General features: G+C 38.3%; 1 protein-coding gene across 11 annotated transcripts in view; it reads left to right on the top strand.

Moving 5' to 3' along the window:
- Window positions 1-497: 497 nt before the first annotated feature.
- Window positions 498-23,236, top strand: part of LOC111045441 (multiple PDZ domain protein) — a 587,845-nt gene continuing 565,106 nt past the window's right edge. For all 11 annotated transcript variants that reach the window (XM_039420670.1, XM_039420673.1, XM_039420674.1 and 8 more), the window contains exons 1-6: window positions 498-824; window positions 3,465-3,517; window positions 5,137-5,288; window positions 8,949-9,167; window positions 13,089-13,211; window positions 20,390-20,505. In XM_039420670.1, the coding sequence (XP_039276604.1) occupies window positions 3,502-3,517; window positions 5,137-5,288; window positions 8,949-9,167; window positions 13,089-13,211; window positions 20,390-20,505 (626 nt within the window). In that variant the 5' untranslated portion in view covers window positions 498-824; window positions 3,465-3,501. The remainder of the gene's footprint in view (window positions 825-3,464; window positions 3,518-5,136; window positions 5,289-8,948; window positions 9,168-13,088; window positions 13,212-20,389; window positions 20,506-23,236) is intronic.

The following is a 23,236-nucleotide window of genomic DNA, read 5'->3' on the forward strand; positions in this document are numbered from 1 at the left end:
CATCCTTCTTCCTACTATACGAATGAATATTCACATTAAAATTATTTTACCACTCAAAGTCGTTGTTACGTAAAACTTTCGCCCGTATACCGACTTTACAGGCAACCATGCAATTTTTTTTGAAATAATTGATATAATATTTTTTATAATTGAGGTTGATTATTTTGTTAATTGTAATTATTATAACTCTAAATTGTTACAAAAACGATCTGGCAACGTTTCGGAGCTAGAAAGGGTAGCGCTATCAGCTTTGTTAAATGATAGACAAGGATAGTAACACCTATGTTAGTCAAAGAGTTTACTTAAATCCTTCTCTATTGTAGTACGCTTTCAAGTAAATTAAATTGTGTATACTGTTTCAGACGAGAAATCTGTAAGTCACTTTTGATAGTTATTGTATGGTGACTGTACGGAAGCTGATCATAAATCTTCACCACTGCCACATGGATTTAACTGCTTTGAGCTTTCTGCTACCTGCTACTAAAAAAAATAGGCTGCAAGAGCTGCAGGCAGTGGTTTCAGGTAGGCGAGGGCAGTTTCATTGAATTTTCTCATAATTTTGCTCTGATTTAGAATTTGGAACTGTATTCTTTTCAGTTTTCTTCACTCCAAACTCAACTCTCAACATTTTCATCCATTGCCAAGGCTTGCAGTTGAATTCCTTTCATATTACCTTTGAAAAATCCATTTAGTTTTGTAGATCTCGTCTGCTAATTATTGTACCTGTGTCTCAGTAGTCACGGGATCTTCAGTGTTTAGCAAAACAAAAATTCATTGCTTTTCTTGACGTCGGGAAGCTTCATCCATCACTATCAAATTAGCAGGTAATTATAATTTGTGTAGACCTAATTGGTTTTTCAAATAAACCTAACTTTGTTCCCAGAAGGTAATTGCTATAAACGTATTATCTTACCGTAAACTTGTATGTGTATATCATAATAACATTAGTTAATAATACTTGACGTTTACATACAATTAATCTGCATAAGGCTAGACTTGTGATTTTTCAATCATCTCTTGAACTTTTGGTTGTAATTAATTTCTCACTCAATGATAAATCGTTAGCAAAAGCTAAGATTTTGATTGCTTTGCTCTTGAGGAATTCAGTTAAATTTTCAAGGCATTTTAAAATAATCAAGTAAGGCTATAACAAAATTCAAATTTTTAGTGTAGCCTTAGGTTTTTTGATGAATGGTCAGTCATCACTGGGATGGATCGCGTCATAACACTAATTTAAATTGGGTTTAATTCTAGTATTCTAGACCATTATACTAATATCACACATTATACTAATACAGACCTAATAATGTTATACCGTACTAATAGGCAAAATGTTGTAGGCTTTCAACCTGAGTTGGGGCAGGGGCTTCCATACAAGGTGTAAATTGTGACACAGACTGCATCACTGTAATGGGAGTGTGGGTTTCAAAAGATAGTGTATATTATCTTTTCGTAGGATAACCTACTCATTTGAACAGGTTTATATATATATTTATATTGCTTTTTGCTGGTAGGAGTTCCTACCGCGAAGATTTTATCTAGCCGTAACCGACAGTTGAACGTGTGGTAAAAATTTTACCAAATGTTACAAAATTTCCTCATTGATGAACCTGAAAGCCATTTGAGTAGTTATAATAGTAGGTACAGTAAGTAGTTACCCCTGGAGAATTTTATTTCAACGTATTTTTATTTTTTAAAATGCTATCTAATCAGATTATTTTCTTGACTAATGACACACATGTTGACTTTCTGAGGGTTGGTATGGACACATTGGATACGTGTAGATGCAAGTACACATCAGATCATGCACGAGCCAAAAAACAAAATCTGGAAAGAGCCATTGAAACACGTTGTGACTTGCTTCTGTAGCTGCTCACACTGAACGCCACCAGCAAGTGCACGCGTTCACTATAAGTGTTTCTATGTTTCTTTCCAGATTTTGTTTCTCATTTGGCCGTAAATTTGCACCTCCAATGTGATCACACCCCAAAAAGTATGTTTCTCAGTTTTGGCAATAAAGTTATTCTATCGTGTCAATTCTTCTTTCTTTCAGAATGCTAGGTCAATTTACTTACTTACTTTATCAAGTAATGCTCAAGTTGCTCAAGAATTACTAATTCCGTAAATTTATGGCTAATTGAAAGGAGCTACTGTAGTGTGAATGGGTACAACTTTAGTAACTTAATCTCAACACCACTGACTCTTGCCAATCTCGTGAACTAAGTCTATTTGTATTTGACAACTATTCAAAATATGAGTACATCGAGTTCATTGTATTTGTGCTTTCGACGTGATTCATCCAAGATTGTCTGGTAATTGACATAGAGATGGGAAAACAAGGAAACTAACATCAACATTGGTCAGGGGTGGGCTTGATGCACATTGCGTTTATCATCAACAAATTGAAATTTATTTGACACAAATTCATACATCACACATTGTAAATAGACTAGTTTCACAAAAACACAATTTCTTAAACTGAATCGATAACATATAAGAAGATTTAACTAAACATGAGAGTAGATAATAAAGAGATACATTGAATTGTAAGGATGTTCTGCTTGTAAAATGTTAATCTCAAAATTCACAGCTTTGTATTAAATTTGAAAGCATACTTTATGATAGGAATTCAAACTACTGATTTACAACCCTTGTGCCTGTATTATGCAAATTTGAAAACCTCTGTGAAACGGAACGACTGATAACGAGATCCCCTTAAGCCAGTTACACACATATCGATTTTTGGACGCCCGATTTTTTGCCTCCTTATAAATTCTACCAGATTGAATGGAACTTGACAAACACATGATAAAATCATATTATGATGTCAAGTTATATTCAATCTAATAGAATTTATAATTATGGCAAAGAATCATACGTCAAAAATTAATGCTTGTGTAACTAGACTTGAGACTGCCTTAGCAGACAGTGCTTTATGTAATGCAAAATGCAACACTAAAAGTGTAGGCTATAACATAACGTGTAGTGTAATATCACTATGCTAAATTAAGATTGTGATGAGCTTTTCCTTAATAATTTTCTTTTATTGGCGATTCCAGACTTGCTTAGTTGTTCGCTATTAGAAAAAAAGTGACGGTCATGATAGCTGTGAATTTTGGTGACTAATTTTTAACTTGAATGAATTCCTTTCAATGTCAGTGTTTGATAATGCTTTAATATGGGGAGTAGGAAAAATTAGCTCTGATCAGTTCATAAATTGAACGTAATTTTTCACCTTTATTACTGTTCAGACTACAATTATATCATTAATCCAATAACCTACTTTTTGAACTGCTTCATCACCAAATTTGGAAGAAAAAATTAACACAAGGATTGCCTTTAGTATTTTATCTACCAAAACTTTCACATCAGTGTTGTTTGTTGCATAAATAGATAAACTTTATAAATCTTGGAAATAATAATAAAGTTGATTGAATTTTCAAGTGTATTTGTTATTTTTCCAGATGTATTCTGCTAACTTCGGGCGTGAATGTTACTAAGATGCCTTTGAATGCTGGTGAGATTTTTTCCATTATCATGATAAAATTAGAATGAATCGTTGAAATAAATTCATAATCCACAGAAAAAAACAGTCCCAAGTATTATTTATTTTTAATGAAAAAGACTAAGAAATTGTCAAAAAACCACAGATTTATTGATACTTAGAAATATTATTTATTTATTTTATTATAAAGCTAGATATAAATGTAAAGAATATGTCATTCAGATGTACAATTTGTGAGAATTTAAGTACTCTTCTAATGCCGGCGCTACACTCTCGCCGAGTGAGTACGAATGAGATCAAGCGCAAGAGTGTGGATGGCTACTATGCTACCGCTTGCCTTCAGCTATTAGACACCTGAGTATGCGTTAATTATTGATATAATCATTCATCAGTAAATATAGACAAAAAACCTACATAATAAAAATTGATTTGAAAACAAAATTATATTCAGTGTTGAATTGTGGATTGTTTAATAGTCCAGTCACCATATACATCGGTGCTTGCAATATATATTGTAGTTCTGATTTCTTTATATATTAGCCTATTTGGATACATGAGAGAAGTCCAGAACCAATTTCTTCATGCAAAATTTCCTTGTGCTAGATACAGGGTGGCCCAAAAACCTCGTATTTTCGGTTAATTTTCCAGTTTTCAGCTATTTCCGCCAAATCCGAAGTTTTCCGTTAGTCGGGCAGAAAAATTTGCTCCCGCTTTTTTCAGATTAAAAAATTCTGAATGAAATGAGATCATTCTGAACTATCTATCTCTAATGAGTGCTGAGTTATGATTTTTCAAAAATGAGTGAAATTTTGAGAAAAATCAATTTTTATGAATTTTAGCTTTTGATCAACAATATCTTCCGATTGTCACCACAATTCAAAATACCTCTGGGCGTAATTTTGTGCTCTACAATCTGAGATCAGGTAGAGCGCTCTATCTCATATAGATTTTCAGGTACACCTGACAATAATGCTCCTTGTATTGTGAAAAACACCTTATTTTTAGCTTCAACCATCATCACCAACTAAATTGTCGTCACATTGATATTTCGCACAATGATATGAGTTCATGAGATTATGTTCTATGAGAATCACCGGTTAAATGCATTTCATTTCAGTATTTCCTAGAGGAGAGGCACGCATAAGAACACGTCAAGGATCAGCACAAGGAAATTTTGCATCAAGAAATTGGTTCTGGACTTCTCTCATGTATTCAAATAATATATTAAAAAATCAGAACTACATTATATATTGCAAGTACACCCCCTTTTTTATGTCGCCAATTCTTTGAGATGACTAATAGAATTTCATAAAATATTTTCAAGTGGCTATGGCAAGCCCCTAGACTGTTGTTTCTTTGTTAATGAATTTAATGATTCAATGTAAGTTACTATGAATCACAGACAAGATTAGCCCGGAATTATTGTACATTCCTTGTCAAAGTATAATATATTCGTCTTCGAACAGATAGTGTTTGTCGTATGTTCCTGATGGCTCTTACATCACATAAAATTGAACATTGAAAGGTAGTTTATTAAATTTACTCCAATTACAATGTCGTGAAGTAAAATTATTGTTTGAGGAGTTTTAAAAGAATCTAATGAGTAATCGTGAAATGATTTTTGCTTGCAGATATCTCGACAGCTCTGCAGCTACTTGAGAGTATCCAGCTGACCGTGAATCAGAGCGATGATCCGAAGCTGCAGGCTCAAACCAGTGCTGACCTCAACCTGCTCATCTCTGCCTTGGAGAATCCAATATTCCGAAGCATTGTAACTATTCAGGTAGGTTTCGCTCCCACTTTCATACAATTAAATTCTTAACAAATCCTTGACAATGGCCATGTAGTTAACGCTCGCTATGCTCAAATGCTGAACAATTTTCTCCTCCCTGAACTTTGACGATTTAAAGTGAATGAGAACACTTATTTTCAACAAGATGGAGCAACTAGCCATATGACCAGAGAGTTCTGAGAAATCTTTTCAGAACCGCTTGATCAATAGAAATTCACAAATTGGGGTACCTCAATTTTTCTGGAAAGCAATACTTTCCTTACCTAAGATAATAGGGCAAGAAAAGTAAAAAAATCCTCACTAGCCCCCTCGTTCACCCGATCTAAGCTCGTGTGATTTCTTTTCATGGGGGAACCTCAAGTCAAAAGTTTTTGAGACTCGTTACAGGACTGGAAAATGCAGATTACACAAGATATTTGTGCAATAATACCAGAGACAAGAGATGTTATGGCGTGAGAATTTCAGTGTGATACTTGAAAAATATGTTCAAAATGATGGTCGCCACTTTACTGGAATAATATTCAAAAAGTAATAAATGTTGTCTATAAAACAGAAATTTCCATTTGTGTTCTTACGATTTGTTGGAATATATGATTTTTGTGAAATTTATTTTAATGTGTACCTAAAAAAGTTCCGTTTGACTGCCCCACTTTGTACAAACCGCATGTAATTTGGTCTAGTATAACGTTTACAAGGTCTGCCATTAGTTTTTCAAAAGTATTTTAATGTATAAGAATTCAAATATTAAATAATTTATTGAACATTAATTAACTTATATTTATTAAACACAAATTTAATTTATTTAAAAATATTATTTAATATTTTATTGGGTATTGGAAACAAGACAGGGACGCCGAAAACAATAGATGGACAGGTAGAAGTTCTAGTTACCCTTTAGCGGTCATATATTGTTATTAAATTTCAAAATTTTCGTGGTCTATTGTTAATGATCACAAGTTTCCCACTCAGAGGAATATTTTGGTGGACCATTCTGGTTACCCAATGGCACTATGAACTGTAAACCAGCGATAGCCTACATTGATTGGATAAACACACACATTACTATATCGATGATAAGTACAAATCTAGTTAAACTAAGACCATATATTTTGTGTTGATAATGCAACTCATATAGAAATTAATGATATATATATATATATATATATATATATATATATATATATATATATATATATATATATATATATATATATAGTGGACGTACAATTTTCGTTCAGCAACTTGTAAGCATGAACCCTCAAGTCTTGTGTTGGCCACAAGTAAAGTCAAGCGGACGCCGGACTTTCAAACAAAATTCTATGTTTATAAAAACCAAGTTTTGGTCACAAGCGCCACTGTCTCCACGACCACTAGACGGCGGTGGTGTATAGTCGAGACAAGGCAGACAACATACGTAATTACATATACATAATTGAAATAGGACTTGATTTGAATAAATTATCGACATATCCAAATACCCTTTCCATGGGTGGTAAATTGGACGAATAATAATAATACGTGAAAGCTTGATTATCGATGAGCATATTCATTTCTTTGCACCACTATTGGAATTTGGACATACTAACTTCTATCGTACGTCCAAAATGGATGTGAAAATTGGATGTTGTAAAAATTACAACACGCGACTGCTCGTGTGATTGAGTAGGGCGCGACTACCGGAAGGTTAAAGTGAATGAGAACACTTATTTTCAACAAGATGGAGAAAATGGCAACTAGCCATATGGCCAGAGAGTTGACCTCCAAATAAATCTTTTCCGAACCGCTTGATAAATAGGAATGGGGATATCACCAGCCCCCTCGTTCACCCGATCTAAGCTCGTATGATTTCTTTTCATGGGGGAACCTCAAGTCAAAAGTTTTTGAGACTCGTCCAGCAACAATACAGGACTGGAATATGCAGATTACACAAGAAATTTGTGCAATACTACCAGAGACAAGAGATGTTATGGCGTGAGAATATCAGTGTGATACTTGAAAAATATGTTCAAAATGATGGTCGCCACTTTACTGGAGTAATATTCAAAAAGTAATAAATGTTGTCTATAAAACAGAAATTTCCATTTGTGTTCTTATGATTTGTTGGAATATATGATTTTTGTGAAATTTATTTTAATGTGTACCTAAAAAAGTTCCTTTTGACTGCCCCACTTTGTACAAACCGCATGTAATTTGGTCCAGTATAACGTTTACAAGGATTGCCATTAGTTTTTCAAAAGTATTTTAATGTGTATAAGAATTGTAAAATATTATTAATTTATTGAACATTAATTAACTTATATTTATTAAACACAATTTAATTTATTTAAAAATATTATTTAATATTTTATTGGGTATTGGAAACGAGACGGGGATGCCGAAGACGATAGATGGACAGGTAGAAGTTCTAGTGACCCTTTAGCGGTTGTCTTTGTTATTAAATTTCAGCATTTTCATGGACTATTGTTAATGATCACAAGTTTCCCACTCAGAGGAATAATTTGGTGAATCATTCTAGTTACCTAATGACACTGAGCTGTAAACCAGCGATAGCCTACTGTGATTGGATAAACACACACATTACTTACGATGATAAGTACAAATTTAGTTGAACTAAGACCATATATTTTGTGTTAATAATGAAACATATCGAGATTACCACACACATTAAACGATGATAATTACAAATTTAGTTAAAGACCATATATTTTGTGTTAATAATGCAACTCATATCGAAATTAATGAGATATATATAGTGGACGTACAATTTTCGTTCAGCTATTTGTAAGCATGAACCCTCAAGTCTTGTGTTGGCCCATAAGTAAAGTCAAGCGGGCGCCAGACTTTCGAACGAAATTCTATGTTTATAAAGACCAAGTTTTGGTCACAAGCGCCACTGTCTCCACGACCACTAGACGGCGGTCGTGTATAGTCGAGACAAGGCAGACAACATACGTGATTACATATACATAATTGAAATAGGACTTGATTTGAATAAATTATCGACATATCCAAATACCCTTTCCATGGGTGGTAAATTGGACGAATAATAATAATACGTGAAAGCTTGATTATCGATGAGCATATTCATTTCTTTGCACCACTATTGGAATTTGGACATACTAACTTCTATCGTACGTCCAAAATCGATGTGAATCAGCCTAACAGATGTAAATGTAAGGTGTTCTGTAAATGTAAATGTTCGGTAAATGTAAGAGATTGGTTGGTGCTCAACAAGTACCTTCCAGCAACGAGAAGGTTCAGTAATGAGGGCAATCAAGCGGAATCAGAGACTAATAGAGCGTGATAGTAAAGAGTTGGAGGATGAGCCTTTCTGAATTTTTATAAAACTATACCCAGAGGATAGGTAATGCGGCCCCCTCTAGTTTCCAAAACCCATTTTATTATTAAATATTATTTTTAATTTGTTATATTTTTTATGCTTTTTATTTTATTTACTCTACAGTACCTTATACTTATTCTTTTGTTTTCTTGTAAATCTTCAACTGTTATTGTTAATACAATGCAGTTCACAGAACTCATTCCCCACAACCAGACTTGTTGTCTTTGTGGGGAATATCCACTATGCTTATATTGTCTCTGCTGCTTTATTATTATTTTTTGTGAATAAAGATTATTTGAATTTGATTGCAGGATTCTTTGTCTGAATTGAATGTGCAACTTCACCAGCATCCGAGCATTCTGCCAGTGGACTTTGACATCAACGTAGCCGGTGAACTGGTGCTGAATCTTCCCCCTCCGATCTACTACCCGACCACCCCTACCCCCACTACCAACACTGAGCTAGATGACCAGTTGGTGCCCGTTGCAAAGCTCTCGCAAAGCTCCAGTGGAGAACCAAACTCACCTCCAGTAAGTTCATACCTCATACATCAGTTTCTTTGAATTCAATCAGTTCTAAACCAATCTTTGATCTGGGAGTTTGAAGATTTAAATTGGAACTATCAACGATTTATAATTAATAGGGTAGTAGAGTGGTAGAGATTCTACGAAATAAATATGATATGGAGATAGTAAAAGTAAATTCGTATGGCTCTTGTTGGTGGGGAGTCCCTTGCGGGAAGGTCCCATCGCCTGAATATATAATTTGAGCCGTCAATGGGCCTTACGACTGTCATACTTCAGCCGGGACCGACAGTTTAACGTGCCCATCCGATAACACGGGAGTGATCTGGTTAAAAAACTTTTGGTTGTGAGAGGGATCTCGAACCCGGGATCTCTATGCTGCTACGCAAGCTCTCTATCCACTAGACCACGGATCACTCCATATGGGATATGGAGATAAATAGGATGAAGACGGAAGTAATGATCTGCTCAAAAGTCCCAGATATTGTGTTGAATTAGATAATCACGCCCTGAAGCAAGTTGAAATGTTCAGATATAAAGCGCCGAATCAGAGAAGCTAAGGGTATGTTTATCAGTAAAAGGCAGCTTCTTTCCTCAAATAGTCTAACGTTGGAAATAAGAACGAGACCAATAAAGAGTTGCATTTGGAGTATAGCTCTCTATGGGTCTGAAACGTGGACTATTGGTAAGACTGAGGAAAAGACTCTAAATGCTTTTGAAGTGTGGTGTTGGAGGCGAATGCTCAAAATAAAATAGACTGACAGAGTTACAAATGAGAAGGTATTCCAGAGGGCGGTGGAAAAGAGTTCTCTCCTGAATTTTCTCAGGGACAGACGACATTCTTCGATTGCACGTAATAAGACACGACGCATTCACGTCAAGTATTCCAGAAGGTACAGTTGATGGACAAAGGGGTCGTGGCAGACCTCGACTACAGTATCTAAGACAAATGACGAAGGATCTGGGTGCTATAAACTATATATACAATGGAGGAGAGTAGCAATGGACAGATTTAGATGGAAGGCTGCCAACCAATCAATAGATTGAGCTGTAAGAAGAAGAGTTGTTGTCCACTTCAAATATAATAAACACGCACCGAGTTGTCTGAGGGGTACAAACTTCATAAAGGAGAAAAATTTGTTCTTTTGTCTCTAGATTACACAATCATAACTATAGTCCTGTGATAAGCTCATTTTCGCCTTCACTAACGATATTCAATTAAACTACCTTTATTGCGAGTGATCCGTGGTCTAGTGGATAGAGAGCTTGCGTAGCAGCATAGAGATCCCGGGTTCAAACCCTCTCATTACCAAAGTTTTTTTTAACCAGATTACTACCGTGTTATCGGATGGGCACGTTAAATTGTTGGTCCCGGCTGAAGTATGACTGTCGTAAGGCCCATTGACGGCTCAAATTATATATTCAGGCGGTGGGACCTTCCCGAAAGGGACTCCCCACTAACTGGAGTCATACGAATTTACTTTTTATTGCGATATTTTGCTTCAAATTCAACATGCAATTTATTGACAGCCAACAATAAAAATTGTACAACAAGCATAGGCAGTCAGAAATGTAGGCCAATTTTCAAAAAAACTCAAATTATTAACAATTCCAGCTCTTTATTTGTTGGATATTGCATCTTTTGTTTACAGTAATAAGCAGAAATTCATGGAGGATAACATTTCACACAGATACCCCACAATACATAAAATGGTTACCCTGCAGTACCCCACTCATAGACTTTCGCTCTTGGAGGGGGGACCACATTATGCTGGGCTCAGAATCGTTAACTGTTTGACTGACGGACGAACTTAAGAGTGTTGACAGTGTTGGTAAATTTTATACAGCTCTCAAAGATACACTGACTGAATGCTGCCCGTATTCATTAAGCTAATGCTATGAGATCTTCTCATTGAAGTCTTAGAGATCAGAAAATCATTCTGAAGATTTTGTAAAATGAAAAACTTTCCCTCAATGGAAGGAAACCTCTATATTTGATATTATTTGACATGTCGTACATCGTTTGAGCTGTGCTCATCAAATGCGGTTTAATACGACGAAATAACAACAACAACAATAATAATAATAATAATAATAATAATAATAATAAAGATTACAGATTTTGGCTGTAAGGTTATTGATGTCTCAGAAACCCTGGTAGGGAAAATGCAGAAGTCTGTTCTGCTTGATACAGCTCGCATAGTACGCCACACGCTCCAACATACATGGTAAAATACTTTATCAATAATAGAAAATAATGCCAAGAGGTTGCATAAATTTTGCCCCTCTTCGCATAAGCTATCCGCAACTGCGTGAAAAAGAGAATAATAATAATAATTATTATTATTGTTTATAGTCATACAAATAGTTGTTCGAGTAGTTATAAGAATAGTTAAGATCAGGCTTGATCAGTTGCTTAAATGGATAGGTTCATAGTAATGCTCCACATGATATTAAAATGAAACTGACTGACATAATATGAAAATGGTACGGTATTCATTTCAGTTCCCAATGAGTAAATTGGCAACTTTGCCTTAGTCGCTTATAATACTGTTGTCTTCCTTTCCACATTAAAATATGGTAACATATTCTTCATTTATTTCTATATAGCTACTGGTACATTCTTATTTTCTTTGATGACACGACCTCCTTCTTCCCATTATCAAGATTCCAAATCTTTTTCATTTATGACAGGGTGGCCACCTATCGGGAAAACCGGAAGAACCTTGAATTCCTCATGATTTTACTAACCGGGAAAAATACACTGGATTTTCCAAGTACTCATGAATTTTTCATCAATTTCAATTAATTTAGTAAAGAAGAGTACAGTAACAATAAACACAAATAAAAAAAAAAACTTGATGGCTAGCAATAATAATTGGCAATGTTTTTGAACCACCCAACCTAAAAAAATATCTAAAAACATCGATACTCTTGTCTTGTCAAAAATTATCAATATATTTGGAAATTTAAATATGCTATCTAGTCCAGTCAATATAGACATTGGTGCTTACAATTTATATTGTAGCTCTGATTTTTTAAAATATATTATTTGGATACATGAGAAAAGTGCAATTTATATTGTAGTTCTGATTTTTGAAATGTATTATTTGGATACATGAGAAAAGTACAATTTATATTGTAGTTCTGATTTTTTAATATATGATTTGGATACATGAGAAAAGTGGAATTTATATTGAATTCTGATTTTTTAATATATTATTTGGATACATGAGAAAATTGCAATTCATATTGTAGTTCTGATTTTTTAATATATTATTTGGATACATCAGAAAAGTCCAGAACCAATTTCTTCATGAAAAATTTCCTTGTGCTAGATACAGGCAGTGATGAGATACATCATAGAGTGTATTTATTTATTTTACTTTCAAGAAGTTAGAACTAAGTCTTTTAAATATAATTTTGTTCTAGTATTGACATGTCACCAGTCAAATGAGTGTTACTCAAAAATTGATATAATGTTACGATCAATAAATGAATGAACAGGGGCCACCCTGAACATAATCTCATGAACTTATGTCATTGTGCGAAATATCAATGTGAGTAAATCGCAATTCGTCATCGAAGATCAAACTGAAGATTTCCATAATAAATTCTTTACGAATGTATCTTGTTCCTCAAATACCGCGGATACTCTACCTGGAAAATTTACTCTGGAAAACCGGGAATTACTCATGAATTTTTTACTTCAAAATGAGTCGCCACCCTGTATGAGAAATGTTCAAATCTTGGATTTTCGATAATGGAATGAATACCCGAAACCGGTCATGTCATCAAAGAAACTAAAAGGGTTCTAGTGATTCTATATAATAGTAATAAAATAATGTATACAAGCGATTCTATATTTGACAGATAATGTTTTAATGGTTTTTCATTTATTATATTAATTTATAATTATTTTTGAAGGTAATCAGCAGTCCAGGAGCAGAGGATGTCTCACTGCCTCCCATCACTACACCAACATATGCCCTTGAATTCCAGAAGGCCATCGAAGAATCATCCCAGGGACGTGATGTTCTTACTGTCAAGGTAAGTTGAGAAATTGTGAGAAACTTACTATTCATCATTGAACTATTAATCGATTACCGTTGCCAGAGTTGACTTAACAATCAATTTTTATCCAGCTACCGATTCAGCTCAAAAAATGGCAGTAAATAACAATAGAATGACACGTTTAGACTCGACAAAATTGAATTGATTGTTTTTGTAGATGTTAGGTGAAATCACGGTATTTAGATGAAAACGGTAGGGGTCACGAGATGTGTGCGCAGTGGCCAGCTAGCTAGATTGCGTCATTGCCACCAACCGAGGTTTTTAACACCTATTGTCAATTGATGAAACTTATTTATTAAATGCAGATGATAAGATATAAAATGACGTCAGCTAAACCAGAAATTTAGCACAGACATGCGCGTGACATCTACTGTCTTCATCTAAATACAGTGATTTCACCTAACATCTACAAAAATCAACTGTGAAATCAAACTGGTGTAATCAACCAACTTTGAGGAATGCTATTCTATAGTGAGGTCCACGTTATAATGGCAGTATTTGATTACTATTTGTGTTGCTATCCTTGTCAATTATTCGACACAGCAGATAACGTTATACTTTCGTAGGTTCGCAACGTTGCCAAATCGTTTTTAACAATGTAGAGATGTAATTGACTAACAAAATATTGAATCCCAAATATGAAAATTTATCATTTAATCATTAAAAACTATTATCTTGACGAATAAAATATAAATGATTATTTTAAATAAGAATGAACAGTTGATATTACACAAGATAAACCGGTATCAGCTATCCTCTATAGAAGGCAATGCTGTTCACCTATAATAATGCTCTACTGCCCTTCATAACGTGGACCTCACTATAGCCATAAGCATCCATCTTCACTGTTGTTGCAGGCGCACTTAACTAACTATTCTCATCTTATGGTGGCCAGGAAAGTGTGTTGTTGAACATGTGTGTGCACACTTGCTTGTCATGTAAATGAGCTGTAAATGTGCACATTGGCTAAATGAGCTGGAATTGGAGAGTGAGCATGGTTAGTGTGAATGTGTGAGTGATTGGTTGCTAATTTTTCTTTCTTTCTTCTTTTTATATTTTTCTACTTCTCTATAAATTCATAAATTATCAGATATTCATTCCTGCTCGCAGACGTAGAGTTTTGTACTCTCAGCAAGCAGTATTTTTCTATCCAAATTCACAAATTAGTCCTGGTTTAGCATGTTCGAATTCTTGTCTGATGTTATTGTTATTTGTTTAATAAATTAGACTTTTATGTACTTTATAAAATATTAACTTATTACTCTATTATTGTTAAGCTGTATTATTTTTTCTCATAATTTGTAAATATTGTGAATTGGATTGAATAAAATTTGAATTTGAAAATTTGAAATTTGTGTCGTCAGCGAGTCGCTTCGAACAAAAATTAGCTGTTTGACAGCAGCTTCTAAGGCTTGCCACTAACGGTAGAATGCATCCACAATTTATGCACATATAAAGTCGACAGTTATCAGCGAGAGACTTCTAACAGCCAATAACAATAAATAAACCATTGGAAAATTACAAATTATTATAAAAAACTTTGATACCTCCCTCGCGTTCGCTACCTTTCAGCCTGCCGCTCTGCTCTGCTCCCCACGCCACGCATCAACCAAATGAGTGGTTGACCCACCCGCCACCAGGGTACGCCTCAGTCGCCGCCACCCGTTCCTGCGTTTCTATTGCTGCCCACCTCGACCACGGTATACGGATCCAACCGCTGAAGCTACCTGTACTGCTGGCCAACCGTCCCACTAGCTGCAAAACGGCCATTCAAGGACATCTGGAACTCCAGATCCAACAGCACATTCAAAATATTCCCTTCCTAGGTCTACCTGACCTACGCGAAGACATCATCTTGGGACGACCATGGTTTCGGGAGAATAAGGCAGTGCTTGACTTTGAGCAAGACGCAGGCTAATCTACGGCAAGACGCAGCGAGACACGATCTTCTGGATAGCGCCACCACCAGTCTCAGTAGAGATGGACACTCACCTGGTTGACAAGTTACTAGAAGACACGCCAGCGACCAGCACCGACGGTTAACAGTATTACTGCAACAACACGCAAAATTGTTCATGGAGCAGATGCCACCCTCCATCACCACGACCGCCACCATGACAATTCAACTCAACAGCTCAGAAATACGCAGCCAGCGGCCTTACCGATACTCACGGGAGAAACTGCAAATTATCGAGTCCGAAGTTGCCGCCCTCAAGGAACGCAACCTGGTAGAAGCCAGTGATTCGCCTTACAACTCTCCAATCGTTGTTGTCCCCAAGAAGGATGGCACATCACGGTTCTGCATCGATTACCGATGGCTGAATTCCATCACCGTTCCAGCCACGGCACCGCAGATGACCCTACAGGACGTCATTCGAAGCCTGGGAACTTCAAAAATATTCAGCTCACTCGACCTACGGATGGGATACTGGCAGGTACCACTCGCACCCCAGTCTCGACCTTACACGGCCTTCACCACTCCCTACGGCGAAAAGCTACAATTTAAGGTCATGCCTTTCGGCCTACGAAATGCACCCAGCTGCTTCCAATCCATGATGAACAAGGTACTGAGTGGATACGTCGACAAGTTCTGCTACGCTTATCTCGACGACATCATTGTGTACTCGGATACCTGGGAAGAACACTTACTCCACTTAGCCAAAGTGTTTGAACGGTTAAATCTATACAATCTCTCTGTCTCAGCAGCAAAATGCCAGATCGGCCGCAAGCAACTTGAATACCTCGGTCACATAATCACCTCCGAGGGCAACCAAGCAAAACCGCAGGCTATCCTAGCTGTGACTTCTGCCCAACCACCCACCACCAGAAAGAAACTGCGAGAATTTCTCGGAGTAGTCGGCTGGCTACGAGAATTTTTACCCAACGCCGCTGACGTTTGTGCGCCTCTGTCTGAGCTACTTAGCACGAAGACGCGATGGAAATGGTCACCAAGAGACAGCTTTCCGCCGCCTACAAGCATTGACCGCCAACATCCAACCACTCTGTCGACCAGATTTCTCCAAGACCTTCATCCTACAGACAGACGCCAGCAAGTTCGGTATAGGGGCTGTCCTATACCAAGAAATCAACAATGACCGTAAGGTGATCGCATACGCCAGTGCCAAGCTGAACCACACGGAACAACAGTATCACAGTAACGAACAAGAGTGCCTTGCGGTTGTCTGGGCAATAAAGCGATATCGCCCTTACCTGGAAGGCAGGCCATTCATACTCCGTACCGACAATAAGGTGATTACCTGGTTACAAACTGCAAAGGACAGCCGCGCCAAACTCACTTGATGGGCCCTGCTCCTACAAGAATTTGACTTCACCCTAGAACACTAAAAGAGAATCAGTTCGCCGACGCACTGTCACGGCAACCCGACAACGAAAAAGTTGAGGAGACCAGTCAACAACTAGAACGAACCATGCCTCCCGACATCCTGCCAGTCACCAGTGAACCCGCTACGCTAGCAAGCATCGCAACCGAAACTGAACTGTTAGAAGAGATTCGGAAAGCACAGGCCACAGACGACCAGATCAACGCGCAGGTGCAACGATGGATGGAGATCGAACCCCGACCGTTGGAGGATCAACCGGGAACTGATCAAGTATTCCTCACCAGTTACCGCCTACACAACCGACTCTGGGAGAAGAAGACACGCGACGGTTGGCGAATAGTCATACCGCCCAACTTTCGCACCCGGCTACTGTTCCGCTATCACGACGATGATCTAATGGGACATCCAGGCTACGCCGAAACCTACCGAAACATCGCTACATACTACACTTGGCCCCGTATGAAGGCGCAGATAACCGCGTACGTACAAAATTGCCTGCTGTGTAGCTGCTCAAAAGCGTACAACCGGAATCACGAACCTACGCAACGACCGCGACGGTCTACTAGACCATGGGAAACCGTATGTCTCGATCTGATGGGCCCCTACCCACTCTCCAAGCGAAGAAATCGATTCCTATTGGTCATCACTGATTCTTTCTCCAGGTGGATAGAAGCCTACCCGCTGCCTCACGGCGACGCCAACACGATTGGCCGCACGATGGATAAGCACCTGTTTCCCAGATGGGGATACCCAAAAATCCTACTCTCCGACAATGGCACTCAGTTTACGGGGAAACTATGGAACGAACTCTGCCTCAAATGGGGAGTCTTACACTACACCACGCCAATTATCACCCCCGAGCCAACCCTACCGAGAGAAGGAACCAGGAACTCAAGAAGGGACTACGGATCCGCCTACAAGAACAACACCAAGAATGGGAGAACCAACTACCATCCGTGCTATTCACCCTGCGAAATCGACAGAACACGGCAACAAGATACAGCCCCAGTCAAATCCTGTTTGGCCAAACCCTTCCACGGCCAGGGGAATGGAGCCACTGGCCCGAAAATCAACTCGAACCGCACAAAGACCATATTAACCAGCGTCTACACACGCTAACCGCAATCCAACGCGAAGCCGTGTTGAACCAAGAAAATTATCTCAATAGGAAGGGAGACCCGATAGCCGAGACACAGCCTCGTTACCAGATCGGCGACCAGGTGCTCACACGGAATCATCAACTCTCAAACAAGGCTCAGAAATTCCACGCGGGCCTAGCACCCAGATGGAAGGGACCATATACGGTCGCCCACAACCAAGGAGCTGTCTACTGGATCACCCGTGACAACGAGACCATCAAGGTGTACGAGACTCAACTACGCCCGGCTCCAACCACCGACCAGCAACATCTCTTGGAATAACAACCCACCTGTTGGGGGAGACCCTTCTGGTCTTATTTCTGTAATTATTGACCACAACCCACCTGTTGGGGGAGACCCTTCTGGTCTCACTTCTGTAAAATTATCGCCCAATGGCACTTTTGTATATTTTGTAAACATTGTATCTTGTTTTTTGCAATCAATAAATTCTCGCCGTGGCTACCTCAAACGGGGGGGGGGGGAATTGATACCTCCCTCGCGTTCGCTACCTTTCAGCCTGCCGCTCTGCTCTGCTCCCCACGCCACGCATCAACCAAATGAGTGGTTGACCCACCCGCCACCAGGGTGCGCCTCAGTCGCCGCCACCCGTTCCTGCGTTTCTATTGGCCGAGCACCGCCGGCCAATAGCAGCGCAGGTGAACTCGGGGACTGTGAATAAAAGGGGGCTACTCAGCTACCCTCGATAGCACTTGCTCACTAGCAGCCTTCCACTGAAGAGCCAGAAGAGACCACCAGCCGAGACCACTACCAGAGACCACTACCAGCCGAGACCACTACCGAGACCAGGAGCAGAGCAGCGAGCAGGCCAATGAGGGAACCACGGCGAGACTAACCGCAACCTGAGGTGTCTTCCTTGTCTACTACCCAGCCGATGCCTAGGAGGAACCGAGCCGGCCGCCGAATCCAGAAGAGGAGGGCCCTACGTCGGCTTCGCCAGGTGGAGGAGAGGCTGAGGCTGTACACCGCCGCGCCAGCTGCGCCCCAAGACTTAGCGCCCCAGCCTAACAACTGGCGCGCGGGTTGGGTGCCGAACCGACATCGGAGTGTGTGCAGCGGAAGCCTACGACCCTGCCTGCCCGGGGTTTGACCGAGGGCCCCTTCTAAACGAGGAAGTGGTCGAGGAGGTCCTCCCGGCGGAGACTCGGCACGACCTCTGGCTAGTAGATCACCCGGTCAGCCCTCTCCGTAGCCCGGGTAAACCAGAGTGGAGACTGCGAACCATTGACTTGAGCCCCTGCCGGCCTGCTCTCGCACCAGACCGACCTGCCCGGGACCCTCGCGCGGCGTGGTATCGCGCCAGTCGACGACTACTAAACATCTAGCCTGCCTTGGTCCCTTTTAGGGCCACCAGCAACAATCTTGGTCCCTTTTCAGGGCCACCAGCAACAAACTTGGCCCTTTCCAGTGCCACCAAAAGCCACTTTTTTTAGACAGTGGTAACAAACCCCTCGCTCGACACGACTGACTAGCCCAATTGATGAACGAGCCACACCTTCCGCCATATCAACTTTAAAATTATTATAAAAACCTAATTTTATTATAAAATTTTGTTTAAAGCATTTCGCTGTGATGACACAACAATGTATGGTGACATTGGCTCATATGAATAAAACCAGAGCAAATGCTCATGAGCAAAAGCATGGAGCATAAGGTTTCGCTCATGAGCAAAAGGTAGAAGCAAAAGCATTTGCTCATTTTTATATGAATAAGCTTTACCTTATACTCTTACCTTATGCTCCTGAACTCTGGAGAAAAAGCTCACGTATTTTAAAGATTTTTCCATCCGCTGATTCGCTTTTGTAGCCTTACTTTGTTTTTATAGCTCACGGAAGCGCTAAATATGCAAGTAGGGGGCACCGCTTGTGTTTGCGTCGTCTGCTCTGTTTTCTATTTATGAATAGAGTTTTAGGTTAGTTGAGTCTAGAATTTTGAAATAATAGTGTGAAAAAATGTCATCTCTATAATAATCTTCAGCATATTCTTATAATATCAATAGCCTTCTTATTATCGTCTACACTCTCATCTTCTTAAATGCCTATTTCCTATTTTGTGATGGCTATCTCTATATCAGATAGGATCTTTTGTATTCATTCTTTTGTAGGAATAATGGTGATATATTATTATCATGATTGAATCTAAAAAGAGTTTTATAGTTCTCAACTATTGGTTGTGATCGTTTCTGGTATAGTTTCCTCTTCCTCATACGAATTAGTTAAGCCATTTTACCATGAGCAAAAGGTGAAAAGCTGCTCTAGACTAGACTCACCTTTTTTGAAGCATTTGCTTCAAAAGTTGAGCATATGATCTAGTTTATTCATACAATTTTGAGTATAAGCTTTTACTTTTGAGCAAATGCTCAAACTATTTTTTTGATGAGCATAAGCAAAAGGTTTTGCTCACGTTTATTCATAGAAAATGAAGCAAATGCTCCATATTTTAGAAGTATAAGCAAATGCTCAACTTCATTCATATGGCCCATTGTGTGTACACACACACTTGTCCTGTCGTTAATGGCCCGTATGAATTTTGCGTTTGGTTAAATATTCCATGTGTATACACACACACTTATCCTGTCGTGAGTGGCCAGCCATGTTAATTATGCTCTTAGTTTATGTTTTCATTGCAAATAATTGGATTTATTTGTAATTTTCAGCTGTTCAAACCGGATGGAAGCAGTCTCGGCTTCAGTGTGGTTGGATTGAAGAGCGAGGAGAAGGGAGAACTGGGCATCTTCGTGCAGGAGATACAACCTACTGGAATCGCTGGCCGGTAAGTTGCTTTTTTCTAGATCTTTCCTTGCCTTTTATTCGAAACAATCCTTTATCCTCTAGTCTAGGAAAATGCTTCCATGACTATTTTCAACGCATTTTGGCCAAATTTATGTTTGTTTTCAGACCCAATGCTTACGAAAAGGTTAACGGTTTATAAAAACTAATAAACTAACATATTGAAAAAAATCCAATAAATCCAGTACGTAATCAGTAGTATGAACCTTGAAGTAAAGTTTAATTTTCATACATTAAGGAAATGTCACTTCATGCTTCATCTTATTACTTTGAAACCAATCTCTGAACAACTCTCTAGGACGTGATGTTCTTACTGTTAAGGTAAGTTGAGAAATTGTGAGAAACTTACTATTCATCATTGAACTATTAATCGATTACCGTTGCCAGAGTTGACTTAACAATCAATTTCTATCCAGCTACCGATTCAGCTCAAAAAATGGCAGTAAATAACAATAGAATGACACGTTTAGACTCGACAAAATTGAATTGATTGTTTTTCTAGATTATCATTGAACGAAAATCCAAATTAAATGCTGTAATTCACCCCGAAAACTTCTGCTACTGCAAATCTGAAGTCTTCGGGGTGAATTACAGCATTTAATTTGTATTTTCGATTAATAATAATAATTAATTCATTAGCATTTGAATAATTACAATTATTCAGTAATTTCCACCTGTAGTTTTTCGAGATGTTAGGTGAGATCATCCAACTTTGACGAATGCTATTCTATTGTGAGGTCGGCGTTACATTGGTAGTATTTGATTAAAATTTGTGTTGCTATCCTTGTCAATTATTCGACAAAGTAGATAGCGCTATCCTTTTCTAGGTTCGCAACATAGCCGAATCGTTTTTTAAAATTGTAGAAATGTAATTGTTTAACATAATATTGAATCCCAATTATGAAAATTTATCATTTGATCATTAAAAACTATTATCTTGACGAATCAAATATAATTTATTATTTCATACAAGAAATGAACAATTGATATTACATTAGATATACCGGTATCAGCTATCCTCTATAGAAGTCAGTGGCAAGGCAGAGAATGGGCGATGCTGTTCACCTATCTTTCTCCACTGCCATTATAACGTGGACCCCACTATAGCCACAAGCATTCATCTTCACTGTTGTTGCAGGCTCACGTAACTAACTGTTCTCATCCTAGGGTGGCCACTAACGACAGGAAAACTGTGTTGTTTAACATTTGTGAGCACACTTGCTCGTTATGTATCTTGTGTCATCAGCGAGTCGCTTCGAACAAAAATTAGCTTTTTGACAGCAGCTTCTAAAGGTGCGTACAGACTTTCGCTCTGCTCCGCAACCGAACGTCACTCCAGCAGAGCGATTGATGATCGACCGGGGAGCAACAGTGGGTCAACCGGGGAACGCGAGAAGATCTAACATCATCTTCCATAACGTTCATGATGGGTGCGTGGGCGGTGCGACTGTGGTTCGATGGTGTTACGAGGGCGGTAAGAGGGAGGAGCGTGCTCGGTGCTGGTTGGAAGCGCGAATATGTGTACGCAGCTTTAGGCTTGCCACTAACGGTAGAATGCATCCACAATTCATGCACATACAAAGTCGACACAGTTATCAGCGAGATACTTCTAAAAGCCAATAACAATAAATAAACCATTGGAAAATTACAAATTATTATAAAAAACTTCAAAAATTATAAAAACCTAACCTCAAAAAATTTTGTTTAAAGCAGTGATGACACAACAATGTATGGTGACATTGTGTGTACACACACACTTGTCTTGTCGTTAATGGCAAGAATGAATTTTGCGTTTGGTAAAATCTTTCATGTGTATACACACACACTTATCCTGTCGTGAGTGGCCAGCCTTGTTAATTATGCTCTTAGTTTATGTTTTCATTGCAAATAATTTGATTTATTTGTAATTTTCAGCTGTTCAAACCGGATGGAAGCAGTCTCGGCTTCAGTGTGGTTGGATTAAAGAGCGAGGAGAAAGGAGAACTGGGTATCTTCGTGCAGGAGATACAACCTACTGGAATCGCTGGCCGGTAAGTTGTTTTTTTTCTAGATCTTTCCTTGCCTTTTATCCAAAACAATCGTTTATCCTCTAGAACAATGCTTTCACGACTATTTTTAACGCATTTTGGCCAAATTAATGTTTGTTTTTAAACCCAATGCCTGCGAAAAGGTTTACGGTTTATAAAAACTAATAAATTAACATATTGAAAAAAACTAATAAATCCAGTAAGGTAATCAGTAGTATGAACCTTGAAGTAAAGTTTATTTTTTATACATTAAGGAAATGTCACTTCATGCTTCATCTTATTACTTTGAAACCAATCTCTGAACAACTCTCCAGGGATTGATATTTTGGTTGACAATAACAAATAAATTAATATTTTAAAAGTGAACACTACTGTTGTTAGACGGTGCAGCGTTGTCATATCTGAAATATTCAATCACATAGGCTTACATGAGAAAGTAATATTTTGTTGCCTGGTGAATAATCTAGGTTTCTGGTAATGGATTTTGTTTTGTGTTCCTTTTACTGTAGTCCTATTTAATATTTCAGATAGGCTACTGTAGGTAAAAAATGCAATGCAATACACATTCTAATGGATGACATTCACTTCATCTCGGTTTTAGTTGATCAGGAATCAGATGTTTAGGAGGGTCTCAGCTAGTCGAAATCTCAGTTCGTCGAGTTGACGTTGCTTTCGGAAAGTCAAGTG

The sequence above is a fragment of the Nilaparvata lugens genome, chromosome 2 (genome assembly GCF_014356525.2).
Source record: "Nilaparvata lugens isolate BPH chromosome 2, ASM1435652v1, whole genome shotgun sequence".
In the NCBI taxonomy this organism is placed as follows: Eukaryota; Metazoa; Arthropoda; class Insecta; order Hemiptera; family Delphacidae; genus Nilaparvata; species Nilaparvata lugens.